Below are 26,719 nucleotides of genomic sequence, written 5' to 3'. Positions count from 1 at the left end.
GCCATTTTTTTAACCACGCACGAATATTCTTATGTCCATATCTTCGCAAGGGAAACACAGAAAGCCTTCAAACCAAATGCATTTTAAAGACCACATCTTCTGAAAAATTCCACAACCTCTACAAAAATGTATCAGTGAGCTAATTATTTTTTCTGACAATCGGGGAAACACGGTTTTGATTGATGCGCAATTACGCACCATCTTTATCAGATTGTGAATCAATAAAAGTAATTAAACATGCGATTTTAATCAAAAGGGGTGTAATGGGGTAAGAACATTAGACATGCAATAGACTTCCTCATGATCATCTTAGAATCTTTGCATAAGCTTTAAGTTTTTTTAGCTTTTTAATTATACATTTTAAACACTTTAATTTTGTAAACGCAACACACATTCCATACAGATACAGTAACATCACATTCTCCTGTCTTCTCGTGCTATAAAACGAATTAGCAGATGATTGAGATAACAACGCATCGCCTACTGAAATGTTCTTTTTTACAAGTGTATAAAGAGGTGATACAGTATGTGTCTCCTCTATAACTCTTCAGTTTACAGAGAAATTCCGCCAGATCTTCACAACATTGTCCAATTATACTCTTTTTGTGTCTAATTTTTAATTTAGCAGGATTTGTGCAATAAGCACATTGTTTAATGGGGAAAACATCACCCATAGCTATTATCACTGTACAACACTACTTCAGGTGATGTAGCCACGTTAGCCTGCGTAGTCTGCAAAGGAACAAGTAATAGGTTTATTCTATGCTGAAGAGAGAAAACATAACATTTTGGCTGTGAAGCCTTCTTCAGGTGTGAGCTCAAAATGAAACGCTTGGAGTTTGTAATGTATGGCGCTCTAAACGAGTTAAACTTTGATGAGGGCTTGCCAGCGCGGTGACGTCACTGCCTTTCATGTGAATAGGAGGGACCTGGTCCATCAGGGTTTAAGGTGAATCTCACTGTAGCTCAACTGGCTGCTTCCCTGTTGAGTGATGCTGGAGGCCTGGGTTCAATTCCCCAGCTGTTAGAGTGTGAGCCTGAAAGCACTACATTATTAATATTATCTTCTGTGTCGCATTAACTAACTCTTCAGTTTATTCCGCCAGACAGTACATGAATATAATTATATTATATTAAATTCTTTAGATACGTGATTCCATTATATATTCCCCCTTAATCAAATTCTAAAATTATGCTTTTGTTTTTGCCGATAACGAACAAATTCACAAAAAAGGTTAAAACATTATCACTTTTCACAAAGTATATAAACATAATATGGTCAGAAGGAGGACGTAAAATATTTCCAAAATAACTACATTAAAGACTATCATGCTTAAAATGTTTAGGGAGAAAGTGGAATACTGGTGTGTATTTTTCTTTAAAATACCAATACCAGCCATATACAGTTTACATAATACTGTATGTTTATGTTCCTAAATTAATATTGTTTATGAGCATCTGAAAGGCATGGTGAGTCTGAAATATTCAAAACTTACTTTGTATGATTGGAAACGAATATGTGATCGGATCAAATGGTTTATTTTCTTTAAATGGGAAAGTTGTTTTTCTCAAAATATCTACAAACATCAAAATCTCCAGTTCACTTACTCCAGTATTGGTCATTTACATTTGGGATTAATAAACCATTTGAAGAAAAACAACAACACTGTAACTAACTAAAATAACTATAACAAGATGACAGAATAATAAAATATAATAATAAATGTGAAGCAATTTTTATTATGGTTAAAAGTCATTGTCTCCCTTCCTGACAATTTCTTCTCATCTTTCTTCTTCCTCCTGGAACCCAAATTTTGAAGCAGCAGTTATCTTAATCATCCTCACCCATGGACACTCTGCGATGATAATGACATGATGTTGTACATTACTGCTGAGCTGGGTGTTGTAGTGAAGACTTGGAAAGAAAGATGTGGATGAGCTGTGCAGATGTTCAGCTGTGCTTCTGTCTTTTTGTCTACAGGATGGTGAGATGTGGACTAACAGAGAGATGTTGTGAAGATCTGGCCTCTGCTCTTCAGTCTCAACACTCCAGTCTGAGAAAGCTGGATCTGAGTTACAATAACCTGGGGGATTCAGGAGTGAAACTGCTGTCTGCAGCTCTGAGGAATCCCAACTGTAAATTAACAACACTGGAGTAAGTGAACACTGGTGATTTCTTTGTTTTTTATTGTTTTATGTAGATATTCTGAAACACACAACATTCACTTTTTCACATGCATCAAAAAGTAACATCTAGGAAGTACAAAACAAGAAAGACAAAAAACTGCTACGCGACTTTATACAAGTTCTTGTCTCTGGCTTCTTTGTTAATATCTCATTACTGAGAGACTCGACATGCAGACTTTCCCACTTTGCCCATATTTTTACACATACAGATGCAGCCATTCAAAGTGAGCGGTACAGACACGTACCGCAGGTAAGATGACACAGGGTACCGCGGTGCGTGATTGGTTGACCGACAGGGGCACTCGTGGTCCGTTGGTCTGTCGTAGAAAGACTTACTATAAACGTCTTTACTGTGCCCGTTGTAGATATTGAATTCTACCACTGAAGGGAAATCTTAGTAGCTGAGCATAAAAAGAATAGGAGCATACTATAACGCGTGTGAAGGCCATAAACGATATTAATTTTGGAACGTAAACATACAGTATATAGCTGGTCTTGGTACTTTAAAGGGCACCTCACCGTGTCAGGCCACCACTGCGTCACACATACTGTATTTCAGCGCCATATATTTCATGGATATTATGGAATATAATGGATGGATATCTTAGTTATCTTTCTAGTTCACAGGTTTGCATGCATAATTTAATTTTGAAAGCCACTGAGACATCAGGTACTACTGTTGTATTTATGAAAAAGAAACAAAACAAAAAACATACTAACAACTGTGCCATCCTACTCCTTAGTTAATACATTTTATTATTCATAAACAGTTAACATTGTTAGCAAAATATTTTGAATTATATTTAACCCTATTTTTTCTTTAGTTTTGTATTTAACTTATTATATGATAGTCAGACTTAATGTATATTTGAACAATGAAAATATATTTTTACAAGATTTTACATTAAGCACTTAAAATTAATATGGTTAATAATAGTAAACTGTAACATGCTGTAACAAGTTCGGTTAAACTGCGAAGAAAATGCTTTCAGAGAAAATGTTTCAGGTGTGAAGAACATAGATCTCCAATGCAATTTCAACCAAACCTGTTCCCACACACCCTGCCCCCACTACCATTAGAATATACACAAACATTTTAGCGTTTCATTCTGAGCAGTAGACCCTCACACCTGAAGAGTGCTGGCTGTGACGAATTAAACCGGTTTTACAGGTTTCAATCACAGACCATGTGACATGGGACTCAGTAAACTAACAGCGCCACTGGATTTGATAATACCTAACCAAAATCCGCAATATGGAAACAGAACCTGTGTGATTGTTGATAGATGATGTACTCGTAACATTTTTTCAAGACAAACTACAACATTTAAAAAATGACTTGTATGTACTTGATATCTCTAATCAATCCACGGGTCCCAGCACAAAACGAAAGTAAAACGCATACCGTTTCGCGCTTCTTATTAGTTGCTTAAAAGTAATTTGACCGTATGAAATGCATAATATAAACCTAGAAACATATACGTGAGCAGTACTTAAGCACTGTAGTATCGGAGTTAAGACATAACTCTCAAATACTGTAAATCAAGTTAAAAATATCTCAAGACCGATTCTGGTCGTAATGAAACCATGTTTCGTGTATGTTTTCTTTTTCATCTTGAAATAACTCATTTCTTAATACCTTTTTCACTGTTAACATCTTGCAGCAACTTTGCGACAAAATATACACTCTGACAGTTCATCCTGCTACCAACATTAAATAAAACAAATCTTAAGATTTCTATATTTATGTCTTTATTTAGTGGTTTCATTAGTGACAAAGGCTAAACTTTCTTGGAAAAATGTATTTTATGTGTTGCAGAAAAAACTGACTTGCTTTAACAAAATATGTTTACAAATCCTTTCACCTGGCATTTTAGTAGTTCGAAATTATGGAACGCTCTGTTAAAAGCAAGGGAGTTTTTATGTCCGTTGCAGTTCTTTTGCAACATGAATATAATTATATCGTTATTAATTTATTGAGACGCGAGTCCATATTATATTCCCTTTTAATCAAATTCTAAAAGTATGCTTGTTGACTCCGGTATCACGTTAGTTAAAGACTTCGAACCTTACAATGTTTAGGGAGAAATGGAATACTGGTGTGTATTTTTTTCTTTAAAGTACCGAGACCAGCCATATACTGTATGTTTATGTTAAGATTTCCCTTCAGTGGTAAAATTAGATATGAATATTCAATACTTAAACGGGCACAGTTAAGACATTAAATATACATATACATATTGTATACAGTACAGTTTGCATATGGTAATATGTTTATGTTATGCGATTAAAAAATAAATAAATAAAACTGAAAGGTCCAGCACCAGCTGGATTCAAACACACAACCTGCCAGTTGGTAGTCACGCACCTAGACCAGTAGGCTACAAGACAGCTCGCATGAGCAGGCAGCCGAAACAGCCCTACATAGCCCTGCCGCAGTACACGGATATAATCATACCGTTATTAAATTCTTGAGATACGCGATTCCATATTATATTCCCTTTTAATCAAATTCTAAAAGTATGCTTGTTGACTCCGGTATCACGTTAGTTAAAGACTTCGAAGCTTACAATGTTTAGGGAGAAATGGAATACCGGTGTGTATTTTTCCTTGTGATATTTTAAGCTCTAGTTGAATGATAGGTGTCGCATTTTAAATCATTTTCGTAGTTAGAAATTATGAAATGCCCTGTTAAAAGCAAGGAAGTTTTTATGCCCGTTGAAGTAAAACAAAATGCCTGACAAAGTATGGCTTGGACAGATTCCAAGTGCTTGTACGAATGTGCTAAAGAAATTATACTTTGAGTATACAGCTTGTCCAAAGTCATCCATTATTAATACTATTAGTAATATCTTCAGTAAAGGCTTTGATGCATAAATATTTCTGATAAAGGTAGGTTGTGTACTTTTGTCCAACTGAGCAATCTTGCTTTCATAAAATATACCAACATTTTAATGACTGATGATTAACATGCTGTAATACACAGTTCAAAATTAAAGGCTCAAATGCTGTACATGAGAGGTTAAGCTCCCCCTGGCGGTTTTTAAGGCGACGCCGGATAGTTAGTCACGTGACACACGTGAACCGCGTGATACCCCGGTGGGCGTGTCGCGGTATGCCGCGAAATACCTCACCCATTTTGAATGGCTGCATCTGTACTTGGGCCCTGGGTTCAATTCCAGACCTGGGGTGCTATCTGTATGGAGTTTGTATGTTCTCCCCATGTTTGTGTGGTGTTTCAGTTTTCTCCCACAGTCCACAAACATGCTGGCAGGTTAATAGACTTCTGGGAAAGCTGGCACTGGTATGAGTGTGTGCTCTTTGATAGACTGGCATCCTGTCCAGGGTTCAATCCTGCCTTGTGTCTAGTGCTTCCTGGCACAGGCTCTGGGTAACTGTGACCCTGAATTGGATAATTGTTTATTAAAAGTGATGTTGATGGTGTTCAAATGCTGCATTACCACTTTGTCGATTAGCTGACAGTATGAACATATCCCTGTAATGACAGATAAAGTCAAATTTCAGGGCAAACTTCAGTCTAGATTTATTTGGGAGGGAAGAAAACCTCAGGTAAACCTACAGCACTCAAACACTCCCAGATCTACAGTCTAACTTCTGTGCAGCTTAAAGCTTCAACAACCTGAGTGACCGCTCCCCAGCAAAATAGTGAAGAGGTATTCATCTCACTTAAAACATTATGTTTTACACCTAGTATAACTGAAAGCATTATGAAAATAATTAAATTTTGCAATTTAAATACATTAATCACTTAGAAAAACTCAAGAAAGGAATAGTTGTTTTGAGGGTTGAGAGAAATAGCATGGCACCCTGACTTTAAACCACACAAAAAAGACAGACGTTTTAGAAATGGTCATTGAGGGGCATAAGACAGAAACAAGGAGGAAGACAGAAATCCTGGAAGTACATTCATTCTTGTTGTCCCAATCTTTCCCAAGAGCAAGGGAGAAATTAATTTCCAGTTTTTTAAGTGTTGCTTCATGTCGGAATAAGGTCAGATTCTGTCTGCACTGCTTCTCGGAGGTTACTACTAATGTAGGATCTAAATGATGGAAACAATGATTTGGACGAGCTTTGCAGATGTTGTCTGGAAGATGAGTGAGTGTGGACTTACAGAGAGATGTTGTGAAGATCTGGCCTCTGTTGTTCAGTTTAATACTCCAGTCTGAGAAAACTCTATCTGAGTGACAATAACCTGGGGAATTCAGGAGTGAAACTGTTGTCTGCAGCTCTGAGGGATCCCAACTGTAAATTAACAGAACTGTGGTAAGTGAACACTGGTGATTTTTGTTTTTTTTATGTGCTAATGCTGAAACACAACATTTGCTTTTTCACATGCATGAAAAAAAATAACTAATTAACTATTAATTAAAGGAAGTACAAAACGAGAAAGAAGGAGGGCATATAGAAAGATTAAAAAACTGCTACGTGATTTTATACAAGTTGTTGTGTGTGGTTTCTTTGTTAACATCTCATTACATACTAACATGACATATTAGACATCTCGACATGCAATCTTTCGCAGTTTGCCCATCTTTTTTACACATACTGTATATAGGGATGCAGTCATTTAAAATGCACGAAGTACACTGCGGTAAAACAAGGAATCACCTTGTAAAACTGCCAGGTGGAGCTAATAAAGCTTAATGTCTTACAGTATGTACAGCATTTGAGCTGTCACCAGAAAACACAAGGTTTCGAATCCCAATCACTGTTGAAGGACAGTCTTTTTCCAATTAAGAATTTAAGTTGTATACTCTTTAGATTTTTAATAATTTTAAACTGTGTATTACAGCATGTTAATCATTAAACATTAAAAAGTTTGTATATTTTATAAAAGCAAGATTGCTCAGTTGGACAAAAGTACACAACCTTCCACCTGTATCATAAATATTTTAATTATGCAGAAATATTTTATGCATCAAAGTCTTTACGGAAGATATTACTAATAGTATTAATAATGAATGACCTTGGATAAGCTGTAAACTCAATGTATTACTGTGGTCCACTTTCTTTGAAACCGTCTTTGTAAACGAAAATACTTTATTTTTTAATTGACAAAAAGTAACACCAAAGCACTTCTGATCACGTATTCATTTCCAATCATACAAATTAAGTTTTGAAAATCTCTGATTCACCATGCCTTTCACATGCACATAAACGATATTAATTTAGGAACATAAACATATTATGTAAACTGTATATGGCTGGTATTGGTAGTTTTAGTAAAAAATACACACCAGTATTCATAAACATTTTAAGTATCAAAGTCTTACATGTGATTATTTTGGAAACATTTTTATGTGCCTGTTCAGACTATATTAAGCTTATATACATTGTAGAAAATTGTAGTGTTTGAACATTTTCTGTGAATATGCTTGTTATCACAGTAACAACAAGCATACTTTTTAGAATTTGATTAATAGGGAAAATAATATGGAATTGCTTATCTAAAGAAATTAATAACGATATAATTATATTCATATACTATAGCTCAAATTATCACAGTAGTACACTTTGGAATTGTCTGTATCAGTTTCACTCCTTCCCATGTAATTACTTCTGTGGCCTAATGGGCTAGGCATGTGCTTTATTTACCCCCTTTACCCCCATTTTGATTAAAATCGCAAACGCGTGTTTAATTAAATGCCTTTATTGATTCACAATCTGACAATGCATTGTAAATCGTTATCTTTGTCTTTTAAGTCCCTTAGGTAACTTTAAGCATAGCTTTCTCACCATTTAATTTATTTTTCATACCATCGTTAAACATAGTAGGAGTGTAATGTTTTTCCTAATGGGAAAATTAGATTGGAATCATTTTTATTTTTTTAATAAATTTGAGAAAAGTGTCATCTATACAAAAAAGTTGTATTTATTTTATACCACTTGATAGTTATATTAATAGAGATAAGAATTTAAGTTGTATACTGTTTAGACTTTTAATCATTGTAAACTGTATTACAGCATGTTAAGCATTAAACGTGAAAAGGTTGGTATATTTTATAAAAGCAAGATTGCTCAGTTTTACAAACGTACACAACCTTCCACCTTCATCATAAATATTTTAATTATGCAGAAATACTGAGATGGTTAATTTTAGTAAATGTGTTGACAAATATCTGAATTTTTACCAGAAAAATTAGTATCCAGCTGTGAATCAGCTAAGTGACCTTGCCCCCGTGAAATTGTGGGAAAGAGGTTTAGTGGGCAGTTTAGTGACCATAGTGTGTTTTAATACACTGTGTAGTATAACAGTATAAAGCTTGTTTTTTTATGTTTGTAAACGCTATTCTTGCAAGTGCATTTTGTACACTGTGCTTCTCTGTGTTAGCTGGTGGGCAAACGTTTGAGGTGAAAATTTACTTTTAAAGCAGAGAAGACTGCACCAAACATTTTCGTCTCTGTATGTCGCTCAAGACATTTCTCTTTGACGCTTTCGTTAGTCATAGAGGTGGGAAGATGCCTCCCCCTTTCCTCTGCCTGCCTCACCTGTTCCCATTTTAACCAATTTAGTGGTTTCATTAGTGACAAAGGCTAAACTTTATTGAAAATAATGTTTTTTTTTATGTTTTGCAAAAAACTGACTTGCTTTAACAAAATATATTTACAAATCATTTTCCCCGGCAATCTACCTGAATGCCCATCGCCTCTTTTTACACTTGTTAAAAAGAACATTTAAATGTTAATGCGACATGGAAGATGTTATTAATAATGTAGCACTTTCAGGCTCACCTGAGAATGCAGCTGAAATGTCACTGTTTAAACGAATAAGAAATTAGATTGCTCATAAATGTAATAACTTATTCTGCATAAACATAACGTAATTGCTCTCTGAAAATGCTCTTTTTCCTGCCCGTTTAAAGTTATACTGCGCAGTGGGGGACGGTGCGCTATTTTGTCAGCAACCTGCTAATCTGCTTAGCACCTGTAGAAAACATGATTTTATTTCTGTACAGAATGCACGGAAAGTGTTTCAAAGGTTTAATTAAGAAGTAAAAAGAACTTACAGCTTACACAAAGATTCAAAGTACAGTATGAAAATACAAGTGTTTAGAAAAAAAGGACATTTGATTGCTGATTTCCTTATATTTATTTTAAAAATGCTTTTATTTATTCACAATCTGACAATGCAAGACAGAACAAAAGCATCTGTGAAATCACTTTCCGAATGTCCCCCACTGCACTCAACAATCTTAGGAAGAACACAAAACAGCCTGTTATTTTGCCTAATCTGTCTGCTGCTAAAAAATCACGCCGGACTTTTTAATAGCAGCAGATAGATCAGCTAATAAAGGAAGAAAACAACTATCTGCTGTTTGCTGCTGAGGCTGGGAGAGAAAATCCTCTCTATAACTCTTTACAGAGCAATTTTGCCAGAGCCTCACATTGTCCAAAAATACTCTTCTTGTGTCAAATTTTTTGTTTGGCAGGATTTGAGTTACAGTATATGAATACAACTATATCGCTATTATTTTTTTTAGATACGTGATTCCATATTATATTCCTTAGTAATCAAATTCTAAAAAGTACGCGTTTTTTTATTGCGATAACAAGCTTAAGTATTTGCAGAAAAGGTTAAAACATCATTACTTTTTCCGAAGTATATACAGTAAACTTACAGATGAAACCTTTCAAAATGCATGGTACAAACCCATACCGCACGCACGCGGCGTACTACGGTATGTGATTGGCTAGCCAAAATGACTGACAGGGGCACGTGTGGTGCATTGGTCGGTATTGAAAAGATTTAATCATTTAATCTCTGTACTGTATATGTTTTAATCTGCTTAGTATTAAATATTTATATGGAATTTTACAACTAAAGGGAAATTTTAGTAGCTGAGCACAAAAAGAAGAGGAGCATAATGCATCTAATGATCATAAACAATATTAATTAAGGAACATAAACATATTATGTAAACTGTATATGGCGGGTATTCCACTTTCTCCCTAAACATTTTAAGCATCAGAGTCTTACATGTGGTTATTTCGGAAACGTTTTTACGCGCTCCTTCTGACCATATTAAGTTTATATACTTTGTGAAAACTGATAGTGTTTTAACCTTTTCTGCAAATACGCTCGTTATTGGAGTAAACAAAAGCATACTTTTAGAATAGGGATTAATAGGGAATATAATATGGAATTGCGTATCTACAGAAAGTAATGAAGATATAATTATATTCATGTACTGTAGCACAAACTGTAGTATAAGACTTTCTATCGATATGTGTACGGCTGTTCCAGTGCTTTTTTTCTTATGTGATTGCGTTTGTGTCATGATGGCTTAAGTGACTGACTTATATGCCTGGGGTTGAGTGTTCAAACCCACCTACTGTATCACCATGAATTTTATTTTAACAAATAAACATTTCTTTGAAAAAGTAAAATAGCAAATATTATGGACTCTATATTGACGTTTTTTATATTTCTAAATATCACAACATGTTTGAAGCCAAGTCATTTATTAATAACAACGAATAATTTCAAACTGCTACTGATATCTTTACTGACAATAAATATTATCGATACTATTTTGTCATTACAAACGTATGCCATACGGCTTCCATGTTACTGAAGCTAAACGTTTAGCCTTTTTCACTAATGTACCCACTAAATAAAGACATAGAAATCGCTACGTTACAAACTGTATATGGCTGGTATTGGTATTTTAAAGAAAAAATACAAAGTAAATACATATAAGAAAGACAAGCAGTTAGAAGTGCTACCAAAATTAGAAAATGAAGCAGATACAGACAATACAACTTCTGAAATGAAAGGTTTTGAGGTAAGATTTAAATGCACTCAGGGTAGGTGGCTGGTATTGGTATTTTAAAGTAAAAATACACACTAGTATTCCACTTTCTCCCTAAACATTTTAAGCATCAAAGACTTACATGTGGTTATTTCAGAAATGTTTTTATGTGCTCCTTCTGTCCATATCAAGCTTAATATTTGAATATTAAATATATTAAAAAAGTGAATCCTGTTTTTTTATGGTCTGTAGCTCAAATCCTGCTTAACTAAAAATTAAACACAAGAGGAGTATTATTGGACAATGTTGTGAGGTTTAAAGAAATCAATAACGATATTAATTAAAAGATCTAAATATATTTAACGCATACGCCTGACATTAGAGGCTATGTCTGCTCGCCTGCACGGTGATGTCACCGTCTTTCCCTCTGATAGCTACAGTAGCAGGAACCTGTACTGTGTGGATCCCTTTAGATCTCCCTTCAGATTTAAAAGGTTATTAATAATATCTTCAGTGTCGCATTAACATTGGAATGTTCTTCCAAGTGTAGAAAGAGGCGATACGCAACGTGTCTTCTTCATACATTTTCAGTTTACAGACCGTACAAGATCATTTATTATGAATAATGTCTTCCGTATCGCATTAAAATTGGAACGCTTTTCACAGGTGTAAATCCACCTATTTTCTAACCGCTTTATCCAGGACAGGTAACAGTTGCGTTTTCTCTCTTCTCTTTTCAGCATGGAATAAACCTATTACTTGTTCCTTTTATTTTTATTTTACTTTAATTTTGTAAACTTAACACGCATTCCGTACAGAAATAAAATCGTGTTTTCAACAGCTGTTAAGCAGATTAGCAGGTTACTGGCAAAATAGTGCACAGTCCACCACTGTCCATTGATGTAACTTAAATATAAACAAGATCTAATACCTGGTGCACTCCAGGTGTAAGTTCAAAAAGCTTAAATTACGTACTATGCTTATGTCTGCGAAACACCTGATCATCTACAGTACTGTGACGCTTTCAGTGCCTTGTGTATATTCTAATTTTTCACTTAAGTGTATGGAGGAGTGTCAGCTGTCAATGAGAGCAAACCCCCCCTCTTAGGCTGGGCAAATGATATTTTTTAAATTAACGCAAATTAAAATGAAGGATGTTAAAGTGCTAGAGGTGTAAAAAATACAAAAATGCACATGAGCAAAAAGTTTTAGAAATGGAGCAGGTGAAAGGATTTGTAAATATATTTTGTTAAAGCAAGTCAGTTTTTCCGCAACACGTAAAAGACATTTTTCCAAGAAAGTTTAGCCTTTGTCACTAATGAAACCACTAAATAAAGACATAAATATAGAAATCTTAAGCTTTTTTTGATTCAATGTTGGTAGCAGGATGAACTGTCAGGTTGAGCTAAGTGTATATTTTGTCGCAGAGTTGCTGCAAGATGTTAACAGTGAAAAAGGTATTTAGAAATGATTTATTTCAAGAAGACCAGAGTCAGACGGATTGAGGATTTTGAAGTTGAATCGAAACTCGAAACCTTATAGGAAGCCAGTGCAAGGACTTGAAGACAGGTGTAATGCATCCCGATCAGGATTCTGGCTGTCCAATTCTGAACATGTTGGAGATTGTTCAGTGTGGATTTTATTACCCCAGTGAACTGGATGTGCATTTATTAATTCTAGAAAAAATGCTTTTCTTGATTTGTCTAGTTCCCTTTAAAAGAAACTATTATTCCAAATGCAGAGTACTACTTGGCTGGTATTTACATATGATATTTGTGATTTAAACAAATTAACACAAGCAGTTGTTAGGGATTTAAGTGTTGGCTGAGTTATTGCAGGATGTAAGACTAGTGATGTAGGTAGGAAAAAGATAATTTTGGGAAAGTTGAGGAATACACTGATAACAAGAACACTTCCTAATGGGGTTAGGCATACTTTTGACAAAATGACAGGAGATGTTATAAACTCCAGAGGAAGATGATGAAGTTAACAGACTGTATGTTTCCATACTGTAGATCCTGAAATGAGGATTGTATTTTACATTTTGTGTAGTTGCTAGCATTGAAGTGTGTGTTGGATGCACATGAAATGAAGGATTGGGCAAACATAGCTGATGCTGATCCACAGAGCCAGCATCTTAAGATGTTTATATTTAGAGGCAATTTGTTTAAATAACTAATTAGGTATGGATACTGATGTGCAAGAGAGGTGGAAAGGCTGTTTCCTTAAGCCAGCACTATAAAATCATTTATCCTCAGTGAGATGCTGCCATCTCATAGTGGGTTTCTAACACTGTATATAGTTCCATCCACACAGTGCCTTTACTTCCATCCATTTTCTGATCTCTTTATCCAGTACAGAGGATTTGGAGCCTATCCCAGTAAGCAACGGACACAAGGCAGAATACACCCTGGACATAGCGCCAGTCCATCACAGGAAAGACAGACACAAACACACACGCATCAGGGCCAGTTTTCCCATAAGCCAATTAACCTACCAGTATGTTTCAGAGTGCAAGAGGCAATCATATCACAAATATGGACAAAAAACACGGAACCCAAAAAGAACATGCAAATTCCACACACACAGGATGGCAGGAATTGAACCTAGGGCCCCAGTGCTGCAAGATAGGAATGCTAACCACTTGGCCACCATTAGAAATACATGTATCACTTAGTTATAATTCTAGTTCAGAGGTATGCATGCATAATTTAATTTTGAAAGCCACTGAGACATCTGGTTCTGTTGTATTTATGAAAAACATACTAACAACTTTGCCATCCTATTCCTTAGTTAATACATTTTATTTTTATAAACAGTTAACATTGTTAGCAAAATATTTTGAATGATATTTTACCCTATTTTTCTTTAATTTTGCATTTAACTTATTTTCTGATAGTCAGATTTAATGCATATTTGAACAATAAAAATATGGTATTACAAGATGCGGGGAAAAGTGCAACAATTTATTACAGTGCTAAATTTAATATTATTCATTACTAATAGTTTATGCCAACACCTAACTTTCTAAATTAGATGTATTCAAAACAATGAACTAAATGTAACATAGCATTAAGAAATACAATCGAGAATAGTTTTGTGGTGTATGTATAGATGAAACTTTTCTAAAATGTATAACAAAATAAAAGACAATTAAAATCTGTAATCTTTCCACGTGTAATGTCATTAGAAAGTACAACAAGTTCCTGCTTTGTCTAATGATGGTATCAAAAAGTAGTCTACGTGCTGAGAAACCTGTGCTTAATGATAATTAAGGGACTTAGAAGTCAAAGAAATGATTTTATTTACGTTGTTTAATTTTAAGCACTAAGTTATGAATGCAGACGCAGAACGGCCATTGTGCAATAAAGAGCTCAGCGCTTCCTCCCTCTCTCTGATGGAGCGAAGTGGGTGGTACGCTATTTTCAGAGCCTCTGATTGGGAGAAAAAGACCTGCTGATCTGTTCTACATACCAGGAAGACAACAGAATATGATTTTTTCTATTCGAAACATGTGTTGTGTTTATGAAATTTGTGTATTTTAAACATTTAATTAAGAAGTAAAAACCTTACAGCATACACGGAGATTCTAAGCTGATCACGAGGAAGAAAAATCAGCCATTTTTTGCACATAAAAAGTGGTTATTAACTATCAAAACCTGTTTTTATAGGTTTAAAAGTCGTGCAATGTATAAGTTAAACAGGAACAGATTATATTTCATTTTTTATTTTTATTTTTTAATTTTAAAAAATCATTTTCCAAGCTTATTTTTATGCCATTTTTTTAACCACGCACGAATATTCTTATGTCCATATCTTCGCAAGGGAAACACAGAAAGCCTTCAAACCAAATGCATTTTAAAGACCACAACTTCTGAAAATTTCCACAACCTCTACAAAAACATATCAGTGAGCTAATTATTTTTTCTGACAATCGGGGAAACACGGTTTTGATTGATGCTCAATTACGCACCATCTTTATCAGATTGTGAATCAATAAAAGTAATTAAACATGCGATTTTAATCAAAAGGGGTGTAATGGGGTAAGAACATTAGACATGCAATAGACTTCCTCATGATCATCTTAGAATCTTTGCATAAGCTTTAAGTTTTTTTAGCTTTTTAATTATACATTTTAAACACTTTAATTTTGTAAACGCAACACACATTCCGTACAGATACAGTACAATCACATTCTCCTGTCTTCTCGTGGTATAAAACGAATTAGCAGGTGATTGAGATAACAATGCATCGCCCACTGAGTGAAATGTTCTTTTTTACAAGTGTATAAAGAGGTGATACAGTATGTGTCTCCTCTATAACTCTTCAGTTTACAGAGAAATTCCGCCAGATCCTCACAACATTGTCCAATTATACTCTTCTTGTGTCTAATTTTTAGTTTAGCAGGATTTGTGCAATAAGCACCTTGTTTAATGGGGAAAACATCACCCACATCTATTACCACTGTACAACACTACTTCAGGTGGCGTAGCCACGTTAGCCTGCATAGTCTGCAAAAGAACAAGTAATAGGTTTATTCTATGCTGAAGGGAGAAAACGTAACATTTTGGCTGTGAAGCCTTCTTCAGGTGTGAGCTCAAAATGAAACGCTTGGAGTTTGTAATGTATGGTGCTCTAAACGAGTTAAACTTTGATGAGGGCTTGCCAGCGCGGTGACGTCACTGCCTTTCATATGAATAGGAGGGACCTGGTCCGTCAGGGTTTAAGGTGAATCTCACTGTAGCTCAACTGGCTGCTTCCCTGTTGAGTGATGCTGGAGGCCTGGGTTCAATTCCTCAGCTGTTAGAGTATGAGCCTGAAAGCACTACCTTATTAATATTATCTTCTGTGTTGCATTAACTAACTCTTCAGTTTATTCCGTCAGACAGTACATGAATATAAGTATATTATATTAAATTCTTTAAATACGTGATTCCATAATATATTCCCCCTTAATCAAATTCTAAAATGCTTTTGTTTATGCCGATAACGAGCAAATTCACAAAAAAGGTTGAAACACTATCACTTTTCACAAAGTATATAAACTTAATATGGTCAGAAGGAGGACGTAAAAATATTTCCAAAATACTGTAACTACATTAAAGACTTTCATGCTTAAAATGTTTAGGGAGAAAGTGGAAAACTGATGTGTATTTTTCTTTAAAATACCAATACCAGCCATATACAGTTTACATAATATCTTTATGTTCCTAAATTAATATCATTTATGAGCATCTGAAAGGCATGGTGAATCTGAGATATTCAAAACTTACAAATACGTGATCGGATCAACTAAATGCTTTGGTGTTACTTTTTGTCAATGAAAAAATAGTCTTTTCATTTACAAAGACAGTTACAAAGAATGTGGACCAGGGTAATACTTTGCGCTTACAGCTTATCCAATGTCATTCATTTTTAATACTATTAGTACTGTACTTATGAAATTTGTAAAGGCATTGATGCCTAAAATATTTATGCATAATTACAATATTTATGATGAAGATGGAAGGTTGTATACTTTTTTCCAACTGAGCAATCTTGTTTTTATAAAATATACCAACTTTTTAATGTTTAATGATTAACATGCTGTTATACACAGTTTTAAATTAAAAGTCTAAAGAGTATACAACTTAAATTCTTAATTGGAAAAAGACTCTTTCAGCAGTGACCAGGATTTGTAACCGGGCATTTTCTGGTGATAGCTGTACATGAGAGGTTAAACTTTATTAGCTCCACCTGGCGGTTTTACAAGGTGATTCCGGATACTATTATAATAACTGCGGTATGACGCGTTAAGATGCACCACGCCGTTTTACCGCAGCGTACTTCGTGCATTTTGAATGGCTGTATCTGTATACAGTTTACATAATATGTTTATGTTCCTAAATTAATATCGTTTATGACCATCATATGCATTATGCTCCTCTTCTTTTTATGCTTAGCTACTCAAATTTATGTTAAGTTGTAAAATTCCATATAAATATTCAATATTAAGCGGATTTAAACGTGCACAGTAAAGAGATTAATTGATTAAATCATTTCACTAATCACTAATTTCGGCCATTCTTCCAACAGTTTGTGATCCAAATTTATCATATTTGGCTTGTAATTGGTGTGTCTTCCTATATTGAATATGAACTTTTTACTCATATTCTCTCCTTGAGTTCAAGTTGGTGGATTTATACAGAATTGAATGGTTTTAGATTCTTCAATTACTGTGGGAGGCCCAACCCCAACTTCTCATTTGTATCTTACTCTTAACTCTTGTATTCCTCTTGTGTTTTCTTCTATTTTAAATACATCTGAAAAGATTTGTCTGTAGAAGCAAGTTAGGTATGCAAAATGTATCAGTATGTTAATGTTTTATTTTAGTCTCAATTACTTCTTCCCACCTTTGAATGTCCTCAGTGTTTTCTCCTCTCCCTGTGCTTTAACCTTGCCTGTTTGACCATGTCTTGCAGTGATCCCTGAGCTTTGAACCCTGCATGTTAAATGACTCTCCTTCAGACTCTCCCTGGTACTTTAATCAGTTCCTCTCAGCTTAACCCCTGCATTTTTGATCGGGTCTCTAGTTTCACTTTTGCCTCCCCTGCTTCCTTCCATCAGCTCATTGCAGCAGATATCACACTGGGGCCCTGGGTTCAATTCCAGACCTGGGGTGCTATCTGTGTGGAGTTTGTATGTTCTCCCCATGTTTGTGTGGTGTTCCAGTTTTCTTCCACAGTCCACAAACATGCTGGTAGGTTAATTGACTTCTGGGAAAACTGGCACTGGTGTGAGTGTGTGCCCTTTGATAGACTGGCATCCTGTACAGGGTTCAATCCTGCCTTGTGTCCAGTGCTTCCTGGGTGTTACTTCGCAGTGTGTGTTCCATGTGCTATGTTCCACACTTCCTGGCTTTAATTGTTCTCCTTCCCCCATTGATCCATCATTACACCATTGTTTCCGTATTACATCATCTTCAATCAACTCTTGGCCAACCAGAACGCAGCTTATTCGGTATATAATTTGGAGGTTTTCTGAATGTAGGGGCCTTTTGCTTGACCTCAGTTCTGCTAGGCTTTTGTATTGCTTCTGCTTCGCTTCTCCATTTTCGTTCGTTCTTTGTGTGTGTGTGTGTTTTCGGATAGATCTTGAAGATTCTTTTGTACCCTATTACTTCTGTCTACTCTCATTTTCCCATATTGGCAGTTGTAGTTCACTTGTGTATTTGTGTGAACTTGTGTATAGGGTTAGTTTAGATTGTTGGGTACATTCTGCACACATAGTTGGTCTCTGTTCTAGTAACACTAGTTTAGGACGGGTGAGTGCCTTTTGTCTAGTATGGTTTTTGGGTAGTTAGTGAAGATAAGCTAGGGTGTTAGAAGACGACGAAGACCGAGTCTTTCGGGTTTTGTTTTGGTAGATAGGTCAGCTTTCCCTCACTTTATTAGCCAGCTCCATTTTGTTTGTTATTTTCTTTTCTTTGGAACCGCTCTAGTTCCCTTTCCCTGTGTGTTACTGTGTCCTATTACGAACTAGTTACTTTATTTACTTCAAAATAAATCACTTTTGCACCTAAACTTGTTGTCATGCTTCCTAAGTCCCTCACCAGAAACCCACCTGCATCCAAAACCATCCTAAATGTTACACCCCTTTACCCCAAGACACTTGGGGTCATAACACTGGCACAGGCTCTGGGTAACTGTGACCCTGAACTAGATAATTGTTTATTAAAAGTGATGTTGATGGTGTTCAAATGCTGCACTACCACTTTGTCAATAAGCTGACAGTATAAACATATCCCTGTAATGACAGATAAAGTCAAATTTCAGGGCAAACGTCAGTCTAGATTTATTTGGGAGGGAAGAAAACCTCAGGTAAAACCTACAGCACTCAAACTCTCCCAAATCTACAGTCTTACTTCTGTGCAGCTCACCTTAAAGCTTCAACTACCTGAATGACAGCTCCCCAGCAAAATGGTAGTCATCTCACTTAAAACATTATTATGTTTTACATCTAATATAACTCAAAGGATTATAAAAATAAATTCTGCAATTTAAATACATTAATCACTTAGAAAATAGTTCTATATAAAACTATAAAACTATAGAAAGGTAGTCATTTTGAGGGGTTGAGAGAAATAGCATGGGACCCTGACTTTAAACCATATAAAATAGACGTTTTAGCAATGGTCATTGAGGGGCATTAGGAAGGCATGGAACAAGACAGAAATCCTGGAAGTACATTCATTCTTGCTGTGTTCATCCTTCTCAAGAATGAGAGAGGCATCGATATCCATCTGTTGAAGTCTTGCTTCACATCAGATGTGTGTGAGTTTCTGATAATGTAGGATCTGATGTGATGTCCCTGATGTGCCTTCTATTTTTCCTGGCCTGCTGGAACCTGTAGTAGTCTCTTAGTTTAGAATAATGGTCTCTGGCCACACCTGAGGGGAAAGCTCTGAACAAGCTGTGCATTGATGTCTGTCGTCATCTGTTTCCCTGGAAACTTATGTTTAGGCCTGGAAATCTATAAAGCAGCTTTGTGACAATGCCCATTGTAAAAAGTGCTATGCAAATAAAACTGAATTGAATTGAATTGTGTAGGGAAACAGCCTGCCTGGGAAAGCCTGTACAGATTTATCTTTGTGACACCGCAGGGAAGAATTAATGTGCTATTGCTGATCACCACTAGAGGGCCCAAAATACCAGCAATTACAGCCCTCTAACTTTCATTCCTGACAGCTCCATGAAAATAATTTTCACTTCTGAACCTCTGATGTTCCTAATTGAGAGACCTGTATTAAATGGTCATTTGACTGACTAAATGGTGCCTCATAGAGCCTCGCTGAAAGCTCCATACCCTGAGGCGCACAATTATTTCCTCTAACTAGAGAAAAAATGTTTTTTTTTTTCTCAACCGTGCTTTATCGCTCAGTCCTAAAATATTTAAACGATTACCTCACCCACTTATTGATTTTACACCGGCACTTTGTCTTCTTCGGAGATATCAGATAGCAAACTATTGGACTGCGCACTCGCCAATACCCCGCATTGTCTCACCTCACTAAAAGGCTGACAACCCACAGTGGGGAGTCTTGTGCGCTACCATTGTTGTCAAGTAGTTTGTGTCTGTTTTGGATCCAGCAGAGTCTGTCTGTTTCTTCTGCAGCCCTGTGTGAATTTATGTAGTTTTAATGTGTGTTTTTGTTGTTTTAGTACAGTATGTGAATATAATGTTAATGTAAACATGTTCAGGTGAAATGCAAGTTATATTGTAGTTCAACCTTGTTAAACATGTACTGTGCTCATTGAACTGGAGGGGGTCTGAGACTATGTGTCCCGAGAGTAAAAACCTGGAGAGCGAGTATCATGACAGCACTATGGAAAGATCCGGAGTATATTGATCGACTAGTGAGCTCGGAGTGGAATGAGTTTAAATTCAATAGACAGGAGGAAAAGGGGAAAGATTATTAGGAAAAGAGAGAAAAAGAAGTGACTAGATTAGGATTGGAAAAATGTCTGGGTAGATTGAATATAGTGCGAGGCATCCACATTCATTCTCAAAACACTCTGGCTCTGCGGAGCGCAGTGAAGAGGCAGCGGGTTTCTCTCATCAGAGGCTGCGAGTGAACCTGATGATTTACAGCTGAGAACAGTGGACACAGGATACAGATTATTCTCACCAGGCCGTTTGATTTATTGTGCTCAGGCCTCAATCTATTGTATTGCCTTACGGTGGACAAAACTCTTTTTTCTGAATTTTCCTTTACCATACTGTATTAACAAACCATTTCTTCAAAAAAAATTGAAAAACATTTTAGTGAAATCAATACATTTGGGGAATTCATCATCTCTCCTCTCTACAAGCTCACCAATGATTTTTTTTGGTTTAAGAGACTCAGTGGATTCCTTTTTATAGTATTTTTTTTTGTTTGTTGTTGCTCTAACGGTTAGTTTTATATGTTGCAACTTTCAATAAGCACACTTTAAGGAACCAACACTCTTTACTGTAATTTAAAGAAGTGTTTACAACAACTTCGCAAAGGGCAGTACAGTCTCCTTGCTTACAACAAGACTAACAAGAATACAGTAGGTGGATAACTAACAGATTTGGTTCCTGGGTCAAATGACCATGGATCTTCAGGTCAGGATAACCTACAACTACTACAAAATTGAGTTTGAGAAATTTCACAGTATAACATGGTCTATATGTATTTTTGAAGTTTAAATAACAAAAAAGATCATTATTTAGAGGTTATTTGTTCATTGTAATATCCTGCACAGTAAAAGGAAAAAAAAATGCACACAAATGTTGTGAAGTCATCTTGTGATCACTAGTAGAATTACAGTTGAAATTTCTGAAAAGTCTAATTTAGTCATAAATTGAGGGCTGTTTCTGGTGGAGGCACTGCCAAAAAAAAAGTTTCATTTTTTGTGCAACTGACTGAAGTGGGCCACAACATCGGCTACATCAAGAACCTAGGTGATCCCATGTATTATATACTGTATGAATTTAATGTTATACATCTGTTTATGGTTACACGTCTGTGCTGAGAAACAGGCACACTTTCACTGCTATAGCACCTGCTCCTGTCTGACTCCCATGTTAAGTCTCTTCTCTAACCTTAGTCTGGCCTTCAGCAGCCCTGCTGTTGTGTTCAAGGTGAGTTATGTCAATAAGAAGAGAATTGTACCCAGTGCACTTTCTGCTGGGCCAGGCCCAACTCCTCTTCTACAAGAGCAGGATAAACAGTCTCAGGTGCAGGGTCTGTGGAGGAGGAGAGTGTTTGAGGGGTTGGTGAAGATCAGGATCTCTCTAGAATTCCTCCAGTAAAACTGTAGAGATTCTTGTTTGAAGGTGTCAGTGTGTTTTGACTGTTACATGTGGGAGTCTGTGTAGAGAGTCTTTCATGTGTAACACGTGTGCAGTGTTGTGTAGTTTTGCGAGGGATGAGTTTTATTAAGTTTCATGATCAATTTCTTTATTCTTTTTAAGGGGGGTTGTATAGGGGTTGGATGTATACTTGTTCTTGCTTAATATAATTTTTTTTTGTGGTGCTATAGTTAGAACCCTTCTTCAAATGGTTTTTTTCTTCAAATGGTTTATTTTCTTTAAATGGGAAAGTTGTTTTTCTCAAAATATCTACAAACATCAAAATCTCCAGTTCACTTACTCCAGTATTGGTCATTTACATTTGGGATTAATAAACCATTTGAAGAAAAACAACAACACTAAACTAAACTAATTATAAGAAGATGACATCATAATAAAATATAATAATACATGTGAAGCAATTTTTATTATGGTTAAAAGTCAAAGTCTCTCTATTTCTGTTTCCCATTTCCAGTCACTGTAGCTCCGTGTGTCTCCCTGTTCCCCACTGTCTCCCTTCCTGACAATTTCTTCTCATCTTTCTTCTTCCTCCTGGAACCCAAATTTTGAAGCAGTTGTTATCTTCATCATCCTCATCAATGGACACTCTGAGATGGATAATGACATGATGTTGTATATTACTGCTGAGCTGGGTGTTGTAGTGAAGACTTGGAAAGAAAGATGTGGATGAGCTGTGCAGATGTTCAGCTGTGCTCCTGTCTTGTTGTCTGCAGGATGAGGGACTGTAAACTAACAGAGAGATGTTGTGAAGATCTGGCCTCTGTTCTTCAGTCTCAACACTCCAGTCTGAGAGAGCTGGTTCTGAGTGAGAATAACCTGGGGGATTCGGGAGTGAAACTGCTGTCTGCAGCTCTGAGGGATCCCAACTGTAAATTAACAACACTGTGGTAAGTGAACACTGGTGATTTCTTTGTTTTTATTGTTTTATGTAGATATTCTGAGAAAGACAATATTAGCTTTTTCACATGCATAAAAAATTTAACATCTAAGAAGTACAAAACAAAAAGGAAGGAGGGCATATAGGACAAAAAACTGCTTAACAATTGTATACAAGTTCTTGTCTCTGGCTTCTTTGTTAACATCTCATTACTGAGAGACTTGACACGCAATATTTTCCATTTTGCCAAATTTTTTACACATATGTATATGCTGTTGTTGATTTATAATTCTGTTGGTAATGATCTTCATGAGATTTCATTCATAGAATCCTTCATTTGAACACAAGGTCAGTCTAGCTTTAACCAGTTTCTAGTGATTTATTTCATGACTGCAGTTCTGACAGTTCTAAACAAGTATTTTTCTGCCTCTAAAGGCCGTTCATCTGGTGTTTGTCCCTGTTTGTCTTCAAGACTCTTTTGCCAGTTTATTTTCATACCAAAAATGTTTATGATATGCCTCGTGTTCCATTCTTCCAACAGTTTGTGCTCCTAAATTTATCATATTTGGATTGCAGTTTGTCTTTCTTCTAATATTGAATATGAACTTTTTTTTTGTACTCTCTCCATTAATGTGACTTGCTGGATTTATACAGATTTGAATGGTTTTAAATTCTTCAATTGCTATGGAAGTGCCAACGTCCTTTTTCTCATTTGAATGGTACTATTAACTCTTGCATTCCTTCTGTGATTTCTTTCTGTGATCAATGTGTTAATCTCTTTAGATTCTCAATAACTTCTTCTCAGCTTTGAATTTTAACCCTGCATTTTAAATGACTTTCCTTCAGACTCTCCCTGGTCCTTTAATCAGTTCCTCTCAACTCAACCCCTGCCTTTTCGATAGTGTCTCTGGTTTCATTTTCTCCTGACTGCCCTGCTTGCTTCCAGCAAAGCTTGCACCTGGATTCAGTCTCCAGTTTACTGCTTCCATCAGCTAATTGCAGAAGATATATCACTGGGTTCAACCCAGACCTGGGGTGTTATCTGTATGGAGTTTGTATGTTCTCCCCAAATTTGTCTGGTGATCCAGTTTTCTCTCACAGTCCACAAAATGCAGGTACAGATGCAGCCATTCAAAATGGGTGAGGTATTTCGTGGCATACCCCGGTGGGCGTGTCGCGGTATCACGCAGTTCACGTGTGTCACGTGGCTAACTATCCGGCGTCGCCTTGTAAAACCGCCAGAGGGAGCTTAACCTCTCATGTACAGCATTTGAGCCTTTAATTTTGAACTGTGTATTACAGCATGTTAATCATCAGTCATTAAAATGTTGGTATATTTTATGAAAGCAAGATTGCTCAGTTGGACAAAAGTACACAACCTACCTTTATCAGAAATATTTATGCATCAAAGCCTTTACTGAAGATATTACTAATAGTATTAATAATGGATGACTTTGGACAAGCTGTATACTCAAAGTATAATTTCTTTAGCACATTTGTACAAGCACTTGGAATCTGTCCAAGCCATACTTTGTCAGGCATTTTGTTTTACTTCAACGGGCATAAAAACTTCCTTGCTTTTAACAGGGCGTTTCATAATTTCTAACTACGAAAATGATTTAAAATGCGACACCTATCATTCAACTAGAGCTTAAAATATCACAAGGATCCTCAAGAGCACAGCAAAGAGTGTATTAAAAGACACTTGTATTTATCAACGCTTTCTTTTCCGTATACCAGATTTTATGGAACCACTTCAGAGGGGTGTCAGCCAGTCAGATTCCAGGAATCGGCACTTTAAAGGAAAAATACACACCGGTATTCCATTTCTCCCTAACGATTTTAAGCATCGAAGTATTTAACTAGCATGTGAAATAGCGTGTGAAAAAGTGGTAGTTTTAAGCTTTTCTGCTAATATAATATGGAATCGCGTATCTAAAGAATTTAATAACGGTATTTGTGTGCTGCGACAGGGCTGTGTAGGGCTGTTTCGCCTGCCTGTTCATGCGAGCTGTCTTGTAGCCTACTGGTCTAGGTGTGTGACTACCAACTGGCAGGTTGTGTGTTCGAATCCAGCTAGTGCTGGACTTTTCTTTTAACAAACATTTCTTCGAAAAAATAGATAAGTGATATTATGGACAATCAATTGACTTTTATATTTCAAAATATCGCAACATGATCGATATTTGTGATATTTTGAACATATCTTCCCTTCTGACAGCGGTTCCTGCTTCTATTGTGTGTGTGTGTGCAACAGAGTAAATTTTTATAGAGAAATGGAGGCTGGACAGTATGTGTTACAATATAAACATTTATATTGATTTAAATCGTGTTCTGATTTAAATCGCAAACGCGTGTTTAATTATGTGTTTTTTAATCATAATCAGGCTAATGCATTTCTACATTTTCTGTATGAACCAGCTTAGAGGTTCATACAGAAAGACAGCTTGTGTTTAAATTGAGTGTAAGGTAATTTATGCTTCTAAAGTCATGGTCAGCATTTATTATTGCACTGTGCTGTAAACTTTTTCTGTGCCTAGTCACATTATTTTATAGCGTTTTTATTGCGTTATTAAATCCGGTGGCGCTGTGTGTTAGTTTCCTGACTCCCATTATTTAAACTGCGACACTGATCATTCATCTCTAAATAAACTTTATTTTATATAGGGTTTTAAGCGAATAGGTAATTAGATTGCTCATAAACCTAATCGCTTTTTCTACATAAACACAGCGTGATTGCTCTCTGAAAATGCTTTTCCTTAAAGCGATTCTATTGAGGGAGTAGCCCAGCTACCACTTAACACTGTACTTCCTACTTTGAATACCTGTGAGACCGGTTTAATTCATCACAGCCAGCACTCCAGGAGTTCATATTGCTTGACTAATTTTAAAAACTAAGTTATAAATGCAAACGCTCCCTCGGTGCGCTGCTCTGGTACGCCGGGTCTTACACAGTGCCTGTCGGCAGTAAGCAAAACAGCCCTACACAGCCCTGTCGCAGTACATGGATATAATCATACCGTTATTAAATTCTTTAGATACGCGATTCCATATTATATTCCCTTTTAATCAAATTCTAAAAGTATGCTTGTTGACTCCGGTATCGTGTTAGTTAAAGACTTCGATGCTTAAAATGTTTAGGGAGAAATGGAATACTGGTGTGTATGTTTTCTTTAAAGTACGAAGACCAGCTATATACTGTATGTTTATGTTCCAAAATTAATATCGTTTATGGCCTTCACACGCGTTACAGTATGCTCCTATTCTTTTTATGCTGAGCTACTAAGATTTCCCTTCAGTGGTAAAATTCAATATCTACAACGGGCACAGTAAAGACGTTTACAGTAAGTCTTTCTACGACAGACCAACGGACCACGAGTGCCCCTGTCGGTCAACCAATCACGCACCGCGGTACCCCGTGTCATCTTACCTGCGGTACGTGTCTGTACCGCTCACTTTGAATGGCTGCATCTGTATGTTAGTAGACTTCTGGGAAAGCTGGCACTGGTGTGAGTGTGTGCCCTTTGACAGACTGGCATCCTGTTCAGGGTTCAGTCCTGCCTTGTGTTCAGTGCTTCCTGGGACAGGCTCTGGGTAACTGTGACCTTGGATTGGGTAACTGTTTAATAAAAGTGATATTGATGGTGTTCAAATGCCACACTGCCTTCTTAGTCAATTAAGTGATAGTATAAACATATCCCTGTAATGTCAGATAAAGTCAAATTTCTCTAATTTTATTTGGCAGGGAAGAAAAGCTCAGGTAAAACCTACACCACTCAAACTCTCCCAAATCTCTACTAAATTGCCAGCAGCCATATCCCTCTGCATTTCACAAATGGCAATTCACTGAAACTAAGCAGGTGTGAGCCTGGTCAGTACCTGGATGGGAGACCTCCTGGGAAAAACTAAGGTTGCTGCTGGAAGAGCTGTTAGTGGGGCCAGCAGGGGGCGCTCACCCTGTGGTCCATGTGGGTCCTAATGCCCCAGTATAGTGATGGGGACA

General features: G+C 36.3%; 1 protein-coding gene across 2 annotated transcripts in view; it reads left to right on the top strand.

Annotated features, from left to right (window-relative positions):
* LOC148646899 (protein NLRC3-like) overlaps positions 1 to 26,719 on the top strand; it is a 1,251,308-nt gene that overhangs the window by 258,593 nt on the left and 965,996 nt on the right. Inside the window, exon 4 of one of the 2 annotated variants that reach the window (XM_088608933.1) lies at positions 22,553 to 22,726. The exons of the other annotated variant lie outside the window; for it this stretch is intronic. Coding sequence (XP_088465059.1) covers positions 22,553 to 22,726 — 174 coding nt within the window. The remainder of the gene's footprint in view (positions 1 to 22,552; positions 22,727 to 26,719) is intronic. 2 annotated transcript variants of the gene reach the window in all.

The sequence above is a fragment of the Lepisosteus platostomus genome, chromosome 16, assembly GCF_059453375.1.
Source record: "Lepisosteus platostomus isolate fLepPlt1 chromosome 16, fLepPlt1.hap1, whole genome shotgun sequence".
In the NCBI taxonomy this organism is placed as follows: domain Eukaryota; kingdom Metazoa; phylum Chordata; class Actinopteri; order Semionotiformes; family Lepisosteidae; genus Lepisosteus; species Lepisosteus platostomus.
The sequence above is the reverse complement of the archived record's forward strand: the minus strand, read 5'-3'. Positions and strand labels throughout refer to the sequence as shown.